Below are 16,118 nucleotides of genomic sequence, written 5' to 3'. Positions count from 1 at the left end.
AAAAAACCCAGACACCTTCCACACCATTCTGCCTACTACTTGAGAATAACCAATGGTACCAATAGAACATTTGCTGTAACATTGTGCTGGAATGAATTCCTCTGGCCCCTCTCTTTCTCCTCTGGGCGCACATCCTACTTGAGGCATTTCCAAAGATGCATCTGTACCATCAGGATGCTACAGTTTAGCCATTGCTCCTGCTGTGGCCAAATTTCAGCTGCTGTGGAGTTCCTATGTAGCAGTGTTGGCAAAGCTCCTGGCTCCTGGTGCCATGTGTCACATGGAAGCGTGTGTTTCACACACAGACATAGTGTGGGTTCCTGGAGGGTCTGTAGCTCTGGAACTGCAGCAACTTTGTTGGAACTGCTCCTTTTAAAAGTAAAAAATAATCTGAAGAAGGTGAGGTTTTAGTGTGGTTTGGAGGTGGGAAGGGTAGCTCTGTGGGGTTTTATTTTTAATAGAATGTTGTTTTACATGCTCCTCATTTCAGACTTTGAAAAATTTACAGCACACTTCAGCAGCTATTCTCTCTAATCCACAATTCATATTTGGATAGTAGGAAAAGAGACAAGTGTCCATGCCACCAGTTTGTAAGTTTTGCAGTAGTTGTTACTTCTAATATTTGGCACTTTTAAACTGTGAAACATTTCTGTTTTGACTCTGGTGGCAGTACTAACCTTGAAAAATAAGAGTACTGGTGTGCCACTTAATTTCTCCAAACCTTATTTGCTCCCATGTCTGGTGCATTTGTAAGGCCTTTGGAGCAGACACTGCTCTGGGTTTCTCTGATCTTGCCATGCTGCAAGTACTAAGAGCGCAGAGGACCTTTTGAAAGCATGGCCCTCAGGCTTGCCTGACATGGGTAGGAAAACACAGGAGAAAAGTTTGGCTGCCTTGCCCTGCTCAGCCAAGTGAACAAATGCATCTGTTGAAAGTGCCTTCCTTCACTCAGGGATCACGGCAATGAGCTGGAAATAAATATTCATACCAAATAAAAACCTGTTGTGATCAAAACACAGTCAGGAAGATAAGGTGGTTTTTCACTAGTATGTTCAGAAGTCCTGAATATATGCAGATTTTCTGACCTGAGGGAAAAGTATGGATGGAAGCCATGGTTTTGAGGCAGACTCCTCTCCCTTTCCCCTGTGGAGGACTTCATGCTAGCACAGATTTGTAGCTGGTGTAGGATGTGGACTCAGTTTCTTATCCAGTGAATACTGGAAGCTCACTAATGCCACAACTGAATTGTTTTCCCACCAATTTGTTTGTTCTTTTCTCTGAGATGGAGCTTGTCCATGTTCTTTCCAAAGTTTTGCTAGCTCAGCAACCCATATTCCACTTCAGTCTAGAGCTCTGAAGATTTCATTGTAGTGAAGGTAGCTCATGAATGATATATATCTCTCACCAGCTGCTGTATTTTATGTATACTGTAAGATTTCTATGTTCAACATTTTTCAATTTTTTAAACAAGGAACTGCTGAAACATGCTGCTTACGCTTACTGATTCTCCTTTCAGATAATTCTGGTTTTTTCTCAGAATGAATTCTTTTGTGTCTAGTCTGAAAGTAAGAAATTAAAAAACAACGTAAGCATAACCAGTAAGCTCAGGGTTTGGCAGTTTTTGCCTGTAATGGAGAGTAATTGCCATTTTTATTTCTGTTGTATTACCATGTCTTAGCTCTCATCTGCTAAAATTCGCACCTTTAATGTTAACTGTTTGTACATTTTTGTTAAATGTTTATAGAGTGTTTTTGCCAATGACCTTCAACCATTCCACCTGACTGGACACCTTCACAAGGAAGCTGGGATGGCTGGGCTGGTTTGTAGTCAGTAATCTGCTGGTGAGGGCAGTGGGGGACCCACACAGAGAGACCCACACTGGCCCCAGGGGAAGGTGCAGTGCTCTGGCACTAAGGGTGCTGGGAGACACTTCCATATGTGAATCCCACGGTTTTGTTTTGTCAATAAATGGAGCCAAATGCTTTATCAGTCTGATATACAAACAACCCCCTAAAATACAGCTGTGAATAAGAATTTTCACTCTTGTGCAACAGTCTTCATTAGTATCAGTGAAAGAAATGGAAATATCTGAAATAAATTATATAAATACACTAGTTAGATCTGGCATTGCCAACATGGTGATTTCTAAGGCCCAGTTTCACTTTGATGTTCAAAATATTAAGGCTATTCTGTCACTTGAAACCTTTTATCTATGTTTGTATGAAATGCAAAGAGACTGAAAGTCCTCTGTCCCATGTGTTCATCTCAAAAAGTCTTTGAAGCTCTTATGTTAACTATTTGAGGTTCAGAAACAGAAGGGAAATTTCAAGATAATATAAACAGCTCCAAGGAGAAAATATCTGTAACTCATGACTAAACAAGCAAACGTATATTTTCTGTTTCAAAAAGATGACTGAACTTCTTCATGCCAGGAAAAATAAATCCATCTGATTTTGCTTTAAGCTGTCCTCTTTTTTCAAATGCAGTGAGGGGCTCCAGTTTCTTTGGATGATGTAACTCGACTGTTCTGCTTGAGTTCTGCTCCCTGTTGATGTCATGTCGCTGCTAGCCAACTATTCAAAGAGAAAAGCAACTTCTAGTTTAGACTAGAGCATGAGGAGGCTGAGGTTTATAGCAACCCAGCATCCTGGGATGCTGGGTTAGATCCTCCCAGGCAGAGCCCAGCTTGAAAGAAGCTCCATCCACCGTGGACCCCCTTGCCTGCAGGTGGGTGGCACCCCGGGGTGGCTGGTGACAGCAGTGCTGGCACAGCAGGTATGTAGGGGGCAGGGAAAGGGGGGTGCCTGGGGCTGGTGTGCTGAAGTCCTTCGGGGAAAGAGGCTGAGAGAACTATGTGGCTATTTTGGGACAAAAGTTCAACTGAGAGGCCTGTGAAAGCAGGGAATCTGTCCTGACTGAGCTGGAAGTTGCCATGCCTCTCCTCAGCTGCTTTTGACTAACTCCTCCCAACTTTTCTTCAGTTCTAGTATTCCATTCCCAAGTGAGTGAACAGCTTCTTGTGATAACTTACTGTCTGCTCTTCTCCAGTGTTCTCCATATCCAAAGCTTAGTTCCTCTGAGCCGCAATGAGATCTAAGATTACATGTTATTTGTGGTTAAGAATGTGGTTAGATGTGGTTAGGAAACATTCTGGGATCATGGTTCAGCTCACCCGTGCCCACACTACATTGATGAAACTGAACATCAGCTGTTTGCCAGAGCTGGGGAGGGTGGCAGAGGGAAAGGGCCCCCTGTGGGACCCAGATTGCTGGCCCCAGGCAGCAGGATAATTTGTGTGCTTGCTTGGCACACTGGGAGCTGACTGTAGCCTCGGGAGGGGACTGCCTTTATTCCCTGTGGAGTCAATGTCCAGATGTTTTGTGACTCTCACGTGGAATTAACAGGAAGACACAGCGGGGGATAAAGTGCTGAGATGCCATGCACGTGTTTACATTTAACATGCCTGTTTTCTTTGGGATTTGGGGAACCCTCTCCTTAGCAGGGAGCGGAGAGGATTTTCTTGTACCTTCAGAAAGGTGTGTGCGAAGCTTACGTAACGGAGGGTGATGGTGCCAAACCTTCCACCTGAGCCATGTGAACAGACACGGCCCCCGCAAAAGCAGGAATGCGTGTGGCCACAAGGCTTTGAAACCGGAGCTTTGCTCGCTGGCAGCGCAGAGCACGCCTGTAGCAGCTGGGTACAATGAAGGGCTCATTAAGTTACAGCACTGTCAGCCACAAATGGCCTTAGTGGGGATGCTTTGTCCCAGGAAGGCTTCTGCACCCAGCTGTGCATGTGTTTTCCTTTTTGGCAGACTCCTCCAACCCCGTGGGCAAAGGCAATGATGAGGGCAAGCCTGTGCTGCCCTGGGAAAGCTCATGGTGATCAGCCCCCACCTGAGATCGGGGCTGGGAGTGGTGGGAGCAAACTCAGCAGCAAACCCTGTGGCTGTCACTTTGATGCTTTTTATGGCAGGGGAATTAAACATTTCTTCCCATCTTAGAGAGGAGCAGGGAATTCACATGTGTGTTACGAGAGGAGGACAATGATGACATTTAAGAAAAGGAATTCATATAGATAGAACTAAGTGTCTATATAATGTCCTTTGATTTATGTGCTGTGGCCAGGAGTGGAGGAGCAGTGGAGGATGGGCTGGGAACTGTGCAGTTTTGGGGCTGCTAGACAAGCTGCCTGTGCATGAGGTCTGTTTGATCTCCACAGTCTCTGTTTTCCTCTTAAGCAGAACAAGATTGTGGGCAGATAAGAAAGGGTGGTAAGAAACCCTAACACATCTTATTGACGGCTATTTTCTGGAGGAGAAGCCGGCACCGGGATCCTTCCTGTTAGGAAACAAAGAAACACGTCTGCCATCATGGAAAACCACTTCAGACTGGAAACAAGGCAAGAGAAGGGTACTCTTCAGGCCCTTCTTCCTGAGGTCGGCAGAAAGGCTTTCCTTGTCTGCAAATGCAGCAAGAGACAGCCCATAATTAGCCGAGATGGGTGATTTTTTTCCTGATCCCTCCAGGAAACTGCACACAAATATTTTCATGCCCTTCCTCTTTGTTAAGATAAAAATAACTGAGGAAATGGCTTTATTTATCACTGTCACATAAGTGTCCACCATTTAACTTTGAACTTTAGATAGATATTCAGGAGTTAGTGAAATTTTATACCATACCTTTGATTGCCTTGTAACATCATAAAAAGCAAAGACTGCGATTTGCACATTTAACCATATAGATAATAATTAACTTGCAATAGGGAGAAATGTCTGCATCCAGTACCAATTCACCCACTGGTCCTCTGCCTTCTATTTGAAAGGAGAAAGGACATTTTCTCACACAACCTAGCCAACCTGTGCCAGATTTAAACCAACAGCTTACAGTATTAGTTGGCTAGTCCAGGACACGAGTCCAAGCATTTGGAGGGAATATTTTGAGAAATACCTATAATAGAAATATTAAACTTATATAAAATATAAACTTACATAAATATAAACTAATTTATTTTTATCTGTTTTATGTGATATTATATATGATATTTCTCTAGTGTGCATATGAAGACACAGAATCTACTGATCAAGTTTTATCTGTCCTGAGTTTGGGTGGTTTCCTAATTTCTTTTTATGTTTCCTCCTGTCCCTTTTGTGGGTTCTTACTTTCTTTTTATGTTTCTTCCTGTCCCTTTTGGAGGCTAGCTAAAATACACTTGCTAAAAGGGAAAATACTGCTAGTCCCTTACCTCATCTCTAAGCTTGACATCTTTCCTTACAGCCTCTGATTTCAGATACCTGCCCATTTTCTAGTAGTGATTACCAGCAGCAACTTTCTGATTCCTGGCAATGGTAAATGTGTTCTGTGCATGTGTGACCTTGTAAAGGCCAGAAAGGACTCACTGCTATCTACATAAGTCACCAGAATTATTTTCCCTTTTGTTATTAATGAGAAACCCATGAATAGTAAAATTTGGAATCAGCTGGCACTGCCAGCTTGACCCCAGTTTGCTCTGCCAGCAGCAGGTATCTGTGCACAGAAGCTTCCTCAGTGCTGAGCAAATTCCTAACACTTCACAGTTTCACCTTCTCATTTGCTGTCTCCCAGTTTAACCACTTGGATATCGCTCTGATCTTTGTACTTTCTGCTGTGCTTTCATTTCCTGAGTCCATTGTCAGGTTCAATTTCCAGGTAAGAATTTCTTTAGAAGGGCAGAACCTCCAGTTCAATTGTGCAAGAGTCTCTTTACTAAAACATCAGAGCTATGCATGACTTTTCAACTGCTTTACAGCAATTTTGGTGATGTTCATGTATTATTTTTTTAATATAAGAACAGGACAAGGCCTGTGAACCTTTACTCATTGTGTTCTGATGGGTTCATTTCTTTCACATCAGATGAAAGGTTCATAGGTATATCATAAATACTTGGTCTCTGTTCCTGAAATCAAAGGTCGCTCTGCATTAAAGCAGTGAGGTGAATGTAGGAGTGGATCTAGTGGAAGTCATTCCTCAGGAGAACCAGCTGCTGAATGTCAGAAAGGACTTCCTCCAAAACTGGGTAAGTCAATTTTTTTTCATGTTCTTTGATATTTTCTTTTCTTGTAATGTACCAGTATGACTAGTTTTGGCTCTTAGAGCTGTTTATGCATCCTGCAAATGTGGACAATCTATTACTATTTAGTAGTAATCATCTACCCATACTGGGAGCATTTCTAACTTGATGAAGCAGGTGAGCTGTTGTGTGAGTTTCCTTTGTACCTAAATTAAGCCAGCTCCATCATTATTTGGGGTGACTGCAGTGTTTGGGTAGCAATCCTTAGGAACAAAAGAAGCCTGCAGATATTCTGAGAAGCATCTGGCAAACTCAGAAATGGCATTATGATATGGGTTACCTCTATGGGTTATTGCATGGGAGTGAGTTAATATCACCTCTCCAGCTAGGAAAGGCAATTCTCTGAATATCTGCTCTTCAAATGGAGAAAGTAGGCCGTGCTGAACTAGCCTAGAAGATAAGAAAATGTTGAGAGGACATTCTCCATAATTCTATTTCAGATTTTGCTAAACTTTCCTTTCATTAGGCTGTCATCTACAGTCATGACTCTTTCCTGTGTTGTAGCTGAACCATGATGATTCAATGCTGTCCCTGTTCTGAAGAAGTCAAGCACTGAGATTTAAGAAACATCTGCCCCAAAAAGACATAACAAAAAATGCAGTAAAAAAAACATTGCTTCTGTACCTCACACACCTTATAATATTGTAAAATGGCAATTATTTTTTTACTAATCAGAGCATGGAAAACTATCAGGCAAAAGATTTCCCATTTGCAGTGGGTGCTGTTGTTAGTTCTCTGTTGCTGTCTTCTTATGCTGCAACAGATTCAGTTTTATTTTCCAGTATTTTATGTTTGATGAATTAAATGGGTACAAAGCCCATAACTGTTCAGAACTTCAATTTTGCAAAAAAAACGTGGAATTTTGGGAAGTAGGTCACACTGCTCCACACTCTCACAGTTTCTCAGATGTTTTAATTTTTCATTCTCTTCTCTCTTTGAAGTGGGTTTCTAGCAGTAGACACCTCTTTCCTCTCCCATCACTACAACAGGTTTCTTGGTTTCCCAGCCAGGCTGATATCCAGGTGATACTTATAATTATGGCAATAGTTCAAGCAGATGATGTCTGGTCACTAATGGTGTCTCTAGCCATGGATCTTACATGATTTTTCTTTCTTTTTTTTTTTTTTTTAAAGTGATCCTCTTGCCTTCCAAACAGCAAGGTCACTGCTGTTACAATTTACAGTGTAAGCTGAGTCTTCAAAAGAACTACTCAGCTGAGCTGAAATCCAGTTTATTGTGTCACAGACTCAAAAGGGAAGACTTCTCCCTTCTAATATTTCTGAATATTCAGCTTGGGTACTGTGAGGAATCACAAGCCTGACTTTTCACTGGTATGGATGAGGTAGACAAGAGTAGGAAATAGGAATAATGCTTCCTGACACCCAGGCTAGGGCCTTGTTCATGGACTATGGACCTGTGTCACCATCCTTGCTGTGATAGATGTGCAAAAACTGAACCCATGTTGTTGGTGTTTTCAAGCAAGGCAAACAGCCTAGTTCAGAAGCCAGCATGGTGGCCCCCCCTTTGGCCACTCAGACCAATCTACCCACAAGACATCAATGTGATGGATGGCGAAGCAATGGCGTTTATTGCAGGAGAATTTGACCTTTTATAACCTAGGGTCATTGTGTTACTCCCATCTGCTCACGTCACACTTAAGTGCTATTGGCTAATTACAGAAGGTTTTACTATCCTAACAGAGAGGGGGTCTGCTAACTTTCCGTTACATCCCGAATTCTTCCGCAGCGCCAGGCCTTAAACTACAACACCATGTGAGGAAGGAATCAAGTAGATTCAATTTCTTTTCTAAGCAGCACTTTGATTTCTGTTGGAAGTATTGTGGTCTGAAAGCCAACAAGAGCATCTCAGCCAGTCCTCAGAGAGCACACCACTTTTTCTTTTTGGAAGTGATCTGTGGATTCCTCCTTCTGGCAGTGTCTAAGACCAGTTCTCTGTGATGTGCTTCCAGCACACCCAAGGAAGTTATTGATGGCTTTCAGGTGGTGGTGGTCCTCATGGGATTAAGGAGACTGGATGAAGGCTGAGAGCAAGAAAATAAAGTTGCATAGATTCACATGTCACATTTTCATCCTGAAACTAGAGATGTATTTTAAAAGGGTGAGATCAAGCAAGTTAAAAATAAAGTTGGTGAAATTAAAGTTCAAAGTGCAAGCAAAAGGAAATTAGGGTATTACACTGGGTGTGGTATTGAATCTTGTACCTGTTGGTGCTGGGTTTCATATATACACTGGGAATGTGACTGTTTCTTGTAGGTGGCCTGGCAGATCTCTTCAGCACTCAGCAGCCTACTGAGGCTTCTGACTTCCTAGGTGACCATGGGCACCGAATATGAAAAAGGTCATATCAAAAAGCTGCAGGAGCAGCGTATGTCCATGCAAAAGAAAACCTTCACCAACTGGATGAACAATGTCTTCTCCAGGAATAATGTAGGTAGTTCCTTCAATTTGAAGATGTTTTTTTCTGGGTTTTGTTTTATTTTTTTTTTACCCACTGTATCTATTTTTATGTTATTTTCAATGTATTTTTTTCTGAATGTTGTCACATGCAAGCAAGGAAGGCTTTGACTAACCAGAGTGCTCCATCTTCCATCTTTTACCTCACATGGTTCTTCTTTGTTCATGTTACCAGTGTTCTCTGAAATCAAGGTTCACTTTTGTAGACTGTATAACACCATCATATTGTGATGTCCATTATGCATTGGAGATCCTCTCAGAGGAAATTCCTTATTTGCTTCTTTTTCCTGTACGTAAATGATCTGCAGATGTCAGGGTTTCCCCAAGCAACGTTAGATTCTTAATTGCCTGGCCAAAAATTCTGACTTTGTGCTTTTCCTGATCAGTTCAGTTTGAGTTGCTGCTCAAAGGCTCTGAAAAAGTAGCCTTAATTTTGGGAATTTCAGACATACCGCCATGCAAGTACAGACCAGTTCATTTTCTGTAGCTGTCAGACTTCAAAAAATCTTCAGAGCTAGTGTGCTGTCAATTCATGTATGCAAAGTAATGTCAGCATATTCCAGTCTCCAGACTTACTGCAGATAAAGTTTCAGGCACAAATGATGTAGCTGTGGCACAGAAAGGAATGACATCATCCAAAACAATTCCATTTTCTAGAGTTTGCAGTAGATAGTAATGAAAATGGATGTTGGGGATACCAAGCAGGACCAGGCCTTTGGATCAGCTGTAGTTCATCACCATGTTTCAGTACCAGATGTGTTTTTTCAGTGTAATGTTTTAAGTTTGTGATTTGTACAAAGGCAACTGCAAAGCACAACAAACTTTCAGATTTATTTTTCTTCATGGGAGTGAACAAATACAAAACACACGCTTGTTTTGCCACCTGCAGAAAGCTAGGTTTTTATGGTGTAGCTGTAGACATTTTTTATGTGTTTAGCTGTAGACATTTACTTTCTCATTTTAAAAATGCCTTCAAGTTCAGAGATAAAAATGCCAGTCTTAAGTTCCTGCAATGTACTTGTTCACATATCATAAAAGCCTGTGAGAGCTTTTCCAAACCATATACGGTAGAGACGGCGCAGCGCTTATCTAGGTCTTCCTGGCAGTGTAGTCCCAAGGCACACTTTGATGTGATTGGATCATTCTACAGGACACTGAAGTGTTCTCAGTTATACTGAGAACTTGTTTACTTCAAGCACTAAGGATGCTATTGGATTGAATTTGTTAAGATCTCTGTGACTGGTCTCTTTATGAGAAGAAAGAGACAACAAAGCTATTAAAACAACAGCTGGGTGAGACATAAAGCAGGTATATGAAGCCTGTCTTTTTACAAATTCATATTGAACTATTCTTTATTTATGGAAATGTCACAGAATATAACAGCTTTATTTTTTTTATTGTAGTAGGCAGAATTTTAAGTTTTATTTAATGTGCAAAAAGAAATAAAGTTGACAACTAGACAGGGAGGTTTTTATAATGAATAAAATCAAAGCAACTTGTAAATCCTTGTGCCACTAACAATACAGACTTAAAGACTCTCTAACTTGTTTTTAGACTTTCAGTGTTTTTTTCTTTCTCTGGGGAAAAGATTTCTTAAGCTAATTAGTAACTGATCAGAAATTAGAAGGTGCATGCCTGTTGTCTGTCCTTTTCCCCCTTAACATGTAAATATTCCCTGAATTTAAAAAATATAATAGCTTAGGTCCTTCCTTCCTTCCTTCCTTCCTTCCTTCCTTCCTTCCTTCCTTCCTTCCTTCCTTCCTTCCTTCCTTCCTTCCTTCCTTCCTTCCTTCCTTCCTTCCTTCCTTCCTTCCTTCCTTCCTTCCTTCCTTCCTTCCTTCCTTCCTTCCTGCCTTCCTTCCTGCCTTCCTTCCTTCCTTCCTTCCTTCCTTCCTTCCTTCCTTCCTTCCTTCCTTCCTTCCTTCCTTCCTTCCTTCCTTCCTTCCTTCCTTCCTTCCTTCCTTCCTTCCTTCCTTCCTTCCTTCCATTCTGCCTTCCTTCCTTCCATTCTGCCTTCTTTCCTGCCAGCCTTCCTGCCTTCCTTCCTGGCATCCTACCTTCCTGCCATCCTTCCTGCCTTCCTTCCTGCCTGCCTGCCTTCCTGCCTTCCTGCCTGCCTGCCTGCCTTCCTGCCTTCCTGCCTGCCTTCCTTCCTTCCTTCCTCCCTTCCTGCATTCCTGCCTTCCTTCCTGCCTTCCTGCCTGCCTTCCTGCCTGCCTGCCTGCCTGCCTCCCTCCCTCCCCCCCCCCCCCCCCCCCCTCCCCTCCCCCCTTTTTTTTTATGCAAAAAGATCATTTAGTGTAATTTCAAAATCACAGTAAATTATTCTTAGGCATGTGGTATGACTTCTAGATGGCAAGTGGCTTAAGGCCAAAAGGAAACACCCAAAACAAGCTCTTGTTAGGTCAGAGTACAGACTGTGTCATGTTGTATCACCTAAGCACTGGGTGACCTCATTACTGGCAGCACTAAAACACATTTCTGTAAATGATCCTAACCTTTCACTTAGTGTGAAACTAGCTAAAAATACTGACACTTTGGGTGGTAGTGCAGGTCCAAGCAGGACGTGACAAACTTTGTTGAGACTATGGAGTAAAAGATGAATCATTGAATGGGATTATCAGCTCAACTTTTAAATGAAATGCACAGTTCAGAATAAAATTATTCTGATAAAAGATTCACTCAAATTGAAATAAAAAATGTCAGCGTTTCCAAAAGGTTTGACTTTGAAAATGCTCAATTTTTTTTATTTTTCAAAATCTTCTGTTTTTTTTCTTTTTTTACTCTGTTGTGGGTTTGTATTTTTGTTTGGTTGTTGGGGTTTTCTTAACTACAGATTACTTTCATAGATAATGCAAGTCCTCCTGCAAATCCATTTTTTCTGAATTAAGACTCACCACTCTGTGTATATATTCGTTGTCATAGAGAAGACTCAGTGAAACATCAAGGTGGTGCTTTGTTTTAGAAGCAGAGGTTTCTCTGTGCCAAATGTTAAGCTGGAGTCTGTATTGTCTGGCTGGTCTTTACAGGTGAGGATTGAGTTAGAAGATATTTACACAGACTTGAAGGATGGCATCTCTCTCATGAAACTCCTGGAGCTGCTCTCCGGAGAAGCTTTGCCCAAACCAAGCCGGGGAAGGATGAGAGTGCATTTTCTAGAGAACAACAGCAAAGCCATCACATTTCTGAAATCCAAGGTAAGTTAACACTGATATTAGAGATCACAATAGTTTATATATGTTATTAATTAATTATAGCATCATGTTCATTGTAGTTTCCCCCTCTAATATGCAATAATATATCCTCTGAAGACAGGCCAGGGATTTTATTAAAAGAAAAAAATTCATCAAATTTTAATTTATTTTTTTATTTGAGTAATATGTTTTAGAAATAGCTAATATTCCTCTCTTTTGGAGGAAAGAAATGTGTTTCTTGCCTCTCCCTAACCACCGTATTTCAAAAAGTATATATTGGACCACTATCCTTTTGCCAGGCTTTTGCTGAAACTCGTCATGAGCTGATATAGGAGCTTGCAGGTCTGTGGATCAGTGAGAAGATGTAGACATTAAACCTTTTTGCTTAAGAAAATGGCCTGAACACCCTCTCCACTAACAGTTTGTTACACTGAGAGCTGGACACAAGAACTTTTATGCTGAACAGATACTGGTTTATTAGCAGGTACAAGTAAAAGTGATTGGTCCTGAGAATATCGTAGATGGTGACAGAACCTTAATCCTGGGCCTTATCTGGATCATCATACTTCGATTTCAGATTTCATCTATCAAACTTGATAAGGTAAAACTGTATCTTTGTCTTTTTGCTTATGCAACTGAATTCATGCTGGTTTCGGTTTTTTTTTTTCCAAGAGACAAAACAGTGACTTGGAGATAGAAAGAACATTTGTGTTCTTCACTCTCTTCTACAATTTTTTATGTACTTTTGACTTCATGCAGAATTTCTCTGTCAGCAGTTCTGTCTTGATTTGAGTCCCACGATGCTGCTTTGCTCTTTCTCTGAAGAAGCACATGCTTTTTAAAATTATTTAACATATACTCTAAGAACATGAAAAACATCAAAATCAATAATTTCTAAAAGTAGACCTGAATACATCACATTTTGTTTCTGAGTTCTATTTGACATCTAAGGAAGCAAATAAACTGAACTTTCCTTTCTGCCTGATTTCTACAGATATTACAGAAGAGAAATGTTTTAAAAATTTCAGCGCCTGCATTTTACTATATAGTTTCTGCATTCATTCAATTCACTTTTTTTTTTTTTTAATAGAAAAATTCTCTTCATGTTAAATTTTTCTACCTTTATGGCAGTTACAGTCTGCAAGTCATGACTTTGAGGGGATCTGTGAATTGAACAAAAGTAACACAAAGTGATCTTTAGGAACATAAGTATAAACCCACTGATACTACTTTCACATATTGTTGACACAGATTTTTCTTTTCTGCTCTCTTCACAGGAAGAATTTGGAGGCAGAGCTGATGTTCTATTTGCCAATGAAGCCTTATTACTCTGGTGTCAGCATAAAACTGCCAGCTATTCCAATGTGAGTGTGAAGGACTTCTCCAAAAGTTGGAGTGATGGGCTGGCCTTCAATGCACTCATACATGCTCACAGGTAAGATTTGATGGATCAGCTCAGGCAGAGTTGTTCACTGCTGTTTCTAGCTCTGACAGGAGCTGTTACAGGGTCTGAATTGCAAGTTTTTGTCAATAAACTGTCAGATACTCTCTGTCCTTTCTCACTGAAGGCTCTTCTTTCTTAAATGGATATTTTCTCTCTCCTTCTTTGAAGGAAGGACCAAAAGGTCCTGCTTCATAGCAACTTTAGTTGGCTATAGCATTGAATTTCCAGGGGAATATCACATATCTGAACAATAATGCCCATTTGGTCTTAGCCCCTGAGACATGTTCCCATTGCCCTTTTTCTAAAATAATTCTTTTAGGCACTGGTTTTATTGAATGAACTTTGTGAGCATGTGTATCTTCTGGTTCAATTGTAATAGAGTAAGCAACTTCTCAGTCTCTTTCTTTCTCCCTTCTCTGTCCCTTTGAAAAACTGTGAAGAAAACACCCAAAAGTTATTTTGGAGCTTTATTGGAGAGAAACCACCTCTGGTAACCTTGAACACTTCTTTGTCCTCAACAGTTCTGCTATTTCTTACACAGGATACCATAGTGGGATTTTGGAGCTTTCCCAGCTGGGAGTCACCTCCCTTTTCACAAGTGTCTCTCTACTGGGCTTTGGTTTTCACCCATTGGGGAAGAGAAGTAAGGGCAGATATTTGCTAGGAGTGGCAATTCAATTTCATAGAAGACAATTTTCTTCCTGCAAATGTAGGCAAGGGGCATGCTCTTGAATGAAGTTCAGGGTCAAAGGAATTTCAGTGTTAATGCCACATAAAATTAGCAGTTATGTGACTATTAACTTGGTCTCATGAACAGTTTATGGTTTATGATCTGAAAGGACTTACTACAAATATAAATCTTTCTTCATCTCCATGCCCTCTTCTTCTCCTTGCCCAGGCCTGATCTTATCCACTATAGCTCACTGCGGCAGGACCAGCCCCTTAAAAACCTGAACAATGCCTTTGATGTTGCTGAGAAAGAGTTTGGAATCAGCAAACTGCTCGATGCTGAGGATGTGGCAGTGCCCTATCCAGATGAGAGATCCATCATGACTTATGTGTCACTCTATTACCACTACTTCTCCAGACTGAAACAAGGCCAAACAATACAAAAGAGACTTAACAAAGTAAGTGCATTGCTCACAATTATCTCTCAAAAATCAATCCTTTTTTGACCTCATAGTTTCTGTTTGAGAACTGATATGGTGCCAAGGCAGCTTGAGGCATGGAGATCTCAATAATATTGGGAGAAGATTAAGACTAGGCAAAACCAGACCTAGTCAAAATCTCATTTAATAGGAATGATGATCCCTTATTCCATGGAACTACACTGGATTTTGATTTCCTGTGAAAATCCTCATCCTTTCTTTCTAGCTCCTTAGGCAGAAAATGAAAAAAAGCCCAAACAAATGAAACAAAATGAAAACAACTTAATACCACCACCACCACCACCAACAACAACAAATAAAACTGAATGATAGCTAAACTGGCTAATTTTACATTTTTTTTAATTACATTTTTATTACTTTTTTATTAAATTTAGCTAAGTTAATTTTTCTTTCTGTTTCCACATACACTTCACAAAAAATCATAAGCTGTATTAAAAATTTCTTGTATCTCACTGATGGAAAACTAAAGGAATTTTGTAGTTGTTCCACCAAAGACCAGTTCCCTTGAGAGAATTTCTCAGGAGCAAGAAACAAGAACAGAGAAATCTGTTCTTGTTTTGACAGAACTCCAAAAGAAATAGCCTGCAGAAAACCTGCACATCCAGGATAGGTCCTCCATGAACATCTGGATTTGTAGGTCTGCCTGTGCAGTTGAGAGGGGGAATACATTGTTTAATGGGAGGCACAAAAATCCAGACTGAAGCTTCTCTGGTGGTGACAAGGTGAAAAGGTTTTGCAAAGCAGATTTTGGTCAGCTAAAAATGTGGTCTGGGGCAAAGATAGATGATCCTGTAACATGGTTCCCCACAGCACCAAGCCTGTTATGTGGAAGGAGTGTCTGGAGGATGCTCTTTGTCAGAGGACCCAATGTTAGGTAGTCCTGCAAGGAGCAGGGAGTTGGACTTGATGGTCCTTATGAGTCCCTTCCAACTCGAAATACTCTAGGATTCTATGTCTTAGAACAGCATGTTCTCCACAGCATTAGATGAGAGCAGGACTTGGAATGCTGTCAAAGTTTGGCATCAGTGAGGAGAGTGGGCAGTAGGCACAGCTCTACACATGGGTCACTGGATTTTGGCCAGGAGACATTTTCTTTTGATAAACATGAAATAGTCCTTGAGTCCACAAGCATGTATTAGAGGAACTATAAGGAGCAAATAGGCCATAAAATTAGTATTATATGAATAAAGAGTTTGTTTACTCTGTCTTTTTTTCAGTTGTCATTGTGCTCCACTGCTTTTTCCATTTTTTCATAGTTATATTTATTCTTTCTTTTCTCTCTCTCCTCTTCCCTGCATCTTTTTTCTCCCTTCGACTGCTTCTCTATTTTTAGCCTGTCTCTAATATTGCATTCATGTCTTCCTGCATTTCTGACACACACAAACACTCAGGAGGAGAAGGAAACAGATGTTAATCTCTTCATGTCCTTAGTCCCCTCAAATAGGCAGCCCTGAATTTACTAATAGGATTGAGAGGGAAGCCTGAATATGCCAAGAAAACCTTTGTGTTCAGACTAACTGTGTGACCAGGATGGCAGAGAGAAACAGCTTAGGGAGGCAAATCTCCTTTCCCTCTTCCATCTGAGGTGACCATGCATTTGTAGGATCTTTCAGCAAGAAGTGGGTATGATGGCAGAAAATACAGAAGGGAGCCCTGATGTCATGGGCTGCTTTTCCTGCACTAAAGGGTTGGTGCTATTTTACTCCTCTTACAAGACTGCAGCATTTA

General features: G+C 40.9%; 1 protein-coding gene and 1 long non-coding RNA gene across 4 annotated transcripts in view; one reads left to right on the top strand and one right to left on the bottom strand.

Annotated features, from left to right (window-relative positions):
* Nucleotides 1–2,517: 2,517 nt before the first annotated feature.
* On the bottom strand, nucleotides 2,518–3,302 carry LOC148183993 (uncharacterized). Its single transcript, XR_015772881.1, has 3 exons — nucleotides 3,173–3,302; nucleotides 3,032–3,093; nucleotides 2,518–2,573 (listed from the first exon to the last, which is right to left on the bottom strand). It is a non-coding gene; the product is annotated as an uncharacterized LOC148183993 (long non-coding RNA).
* A 2,644-nt stretch (nucleotides 3,303–5,946) lies between these two features.
* SPTBN5 (spectrin beta, non-erythrocytic 5) overlaps nucleotides 5,947–16,118 on the top strand; it is a 93,389-nt gene continuing 83,217 nt past the window's right edge. For 2 of the 3 annotated variants that reach the window (XM_088057863.1, XM_088057862.1), the window contains exons 1-6: nucleotides 5,947–6,055; nucleotides 8,383–8,556; nucleotides 11,613–11,780; nucleotides 12,259–12,378; nucleotides 13,055–13,212; nucleotides 14,120–14,348. In XM_088057863.1, coding sequence (XP_087913989.1) covers nucleotides 8,446–8,556; nucleotides 11,613–11,780; nucleotides 12,259–12,378; nucleotides 13,055–13,212; nucleotides 14,120–14,348 — 786 coding nt within the window. In that variant the 5' untranslated portion in view covers nucleotides 5,947–6,055; nucleotides 8,383–8,445. Of the gene's footprint in view, nucleotides 6,056–8,382; nucleotides 8,557–11,227; nucleotides 11,302–11,612; nucleotides 11,781–12,258; nucleotides 12,379–13,054; nucleotides 13,213–14,119; nucleotides 14,349–16,118 lie in introns of those variants that run through there. The other variant, XM_088057864.1, reaches the window with a different exon arrangement.

Source organism: Pseudopodoces humilis, chromosome 7 (assembly GCF_049639895.1).
Source record: "Pseudopodoces humilis isolate 2021_Gansu_Grassland_sample_001 chromosome 7, ASM4963989v1, whole genome shotgun sequence".
NCBI classification, from domain to species: domain Eukaryota; kingdom Metazoa; phylum Chordata; class Aves; order Passeriformes; family Paridae; genus Pseudopodoces; species Pseudopodoces humilis.
Note: the sequence above shows the minus strand (reverse complement) of the source record. Positions and strands in the feature narration are given on the sequence as shown.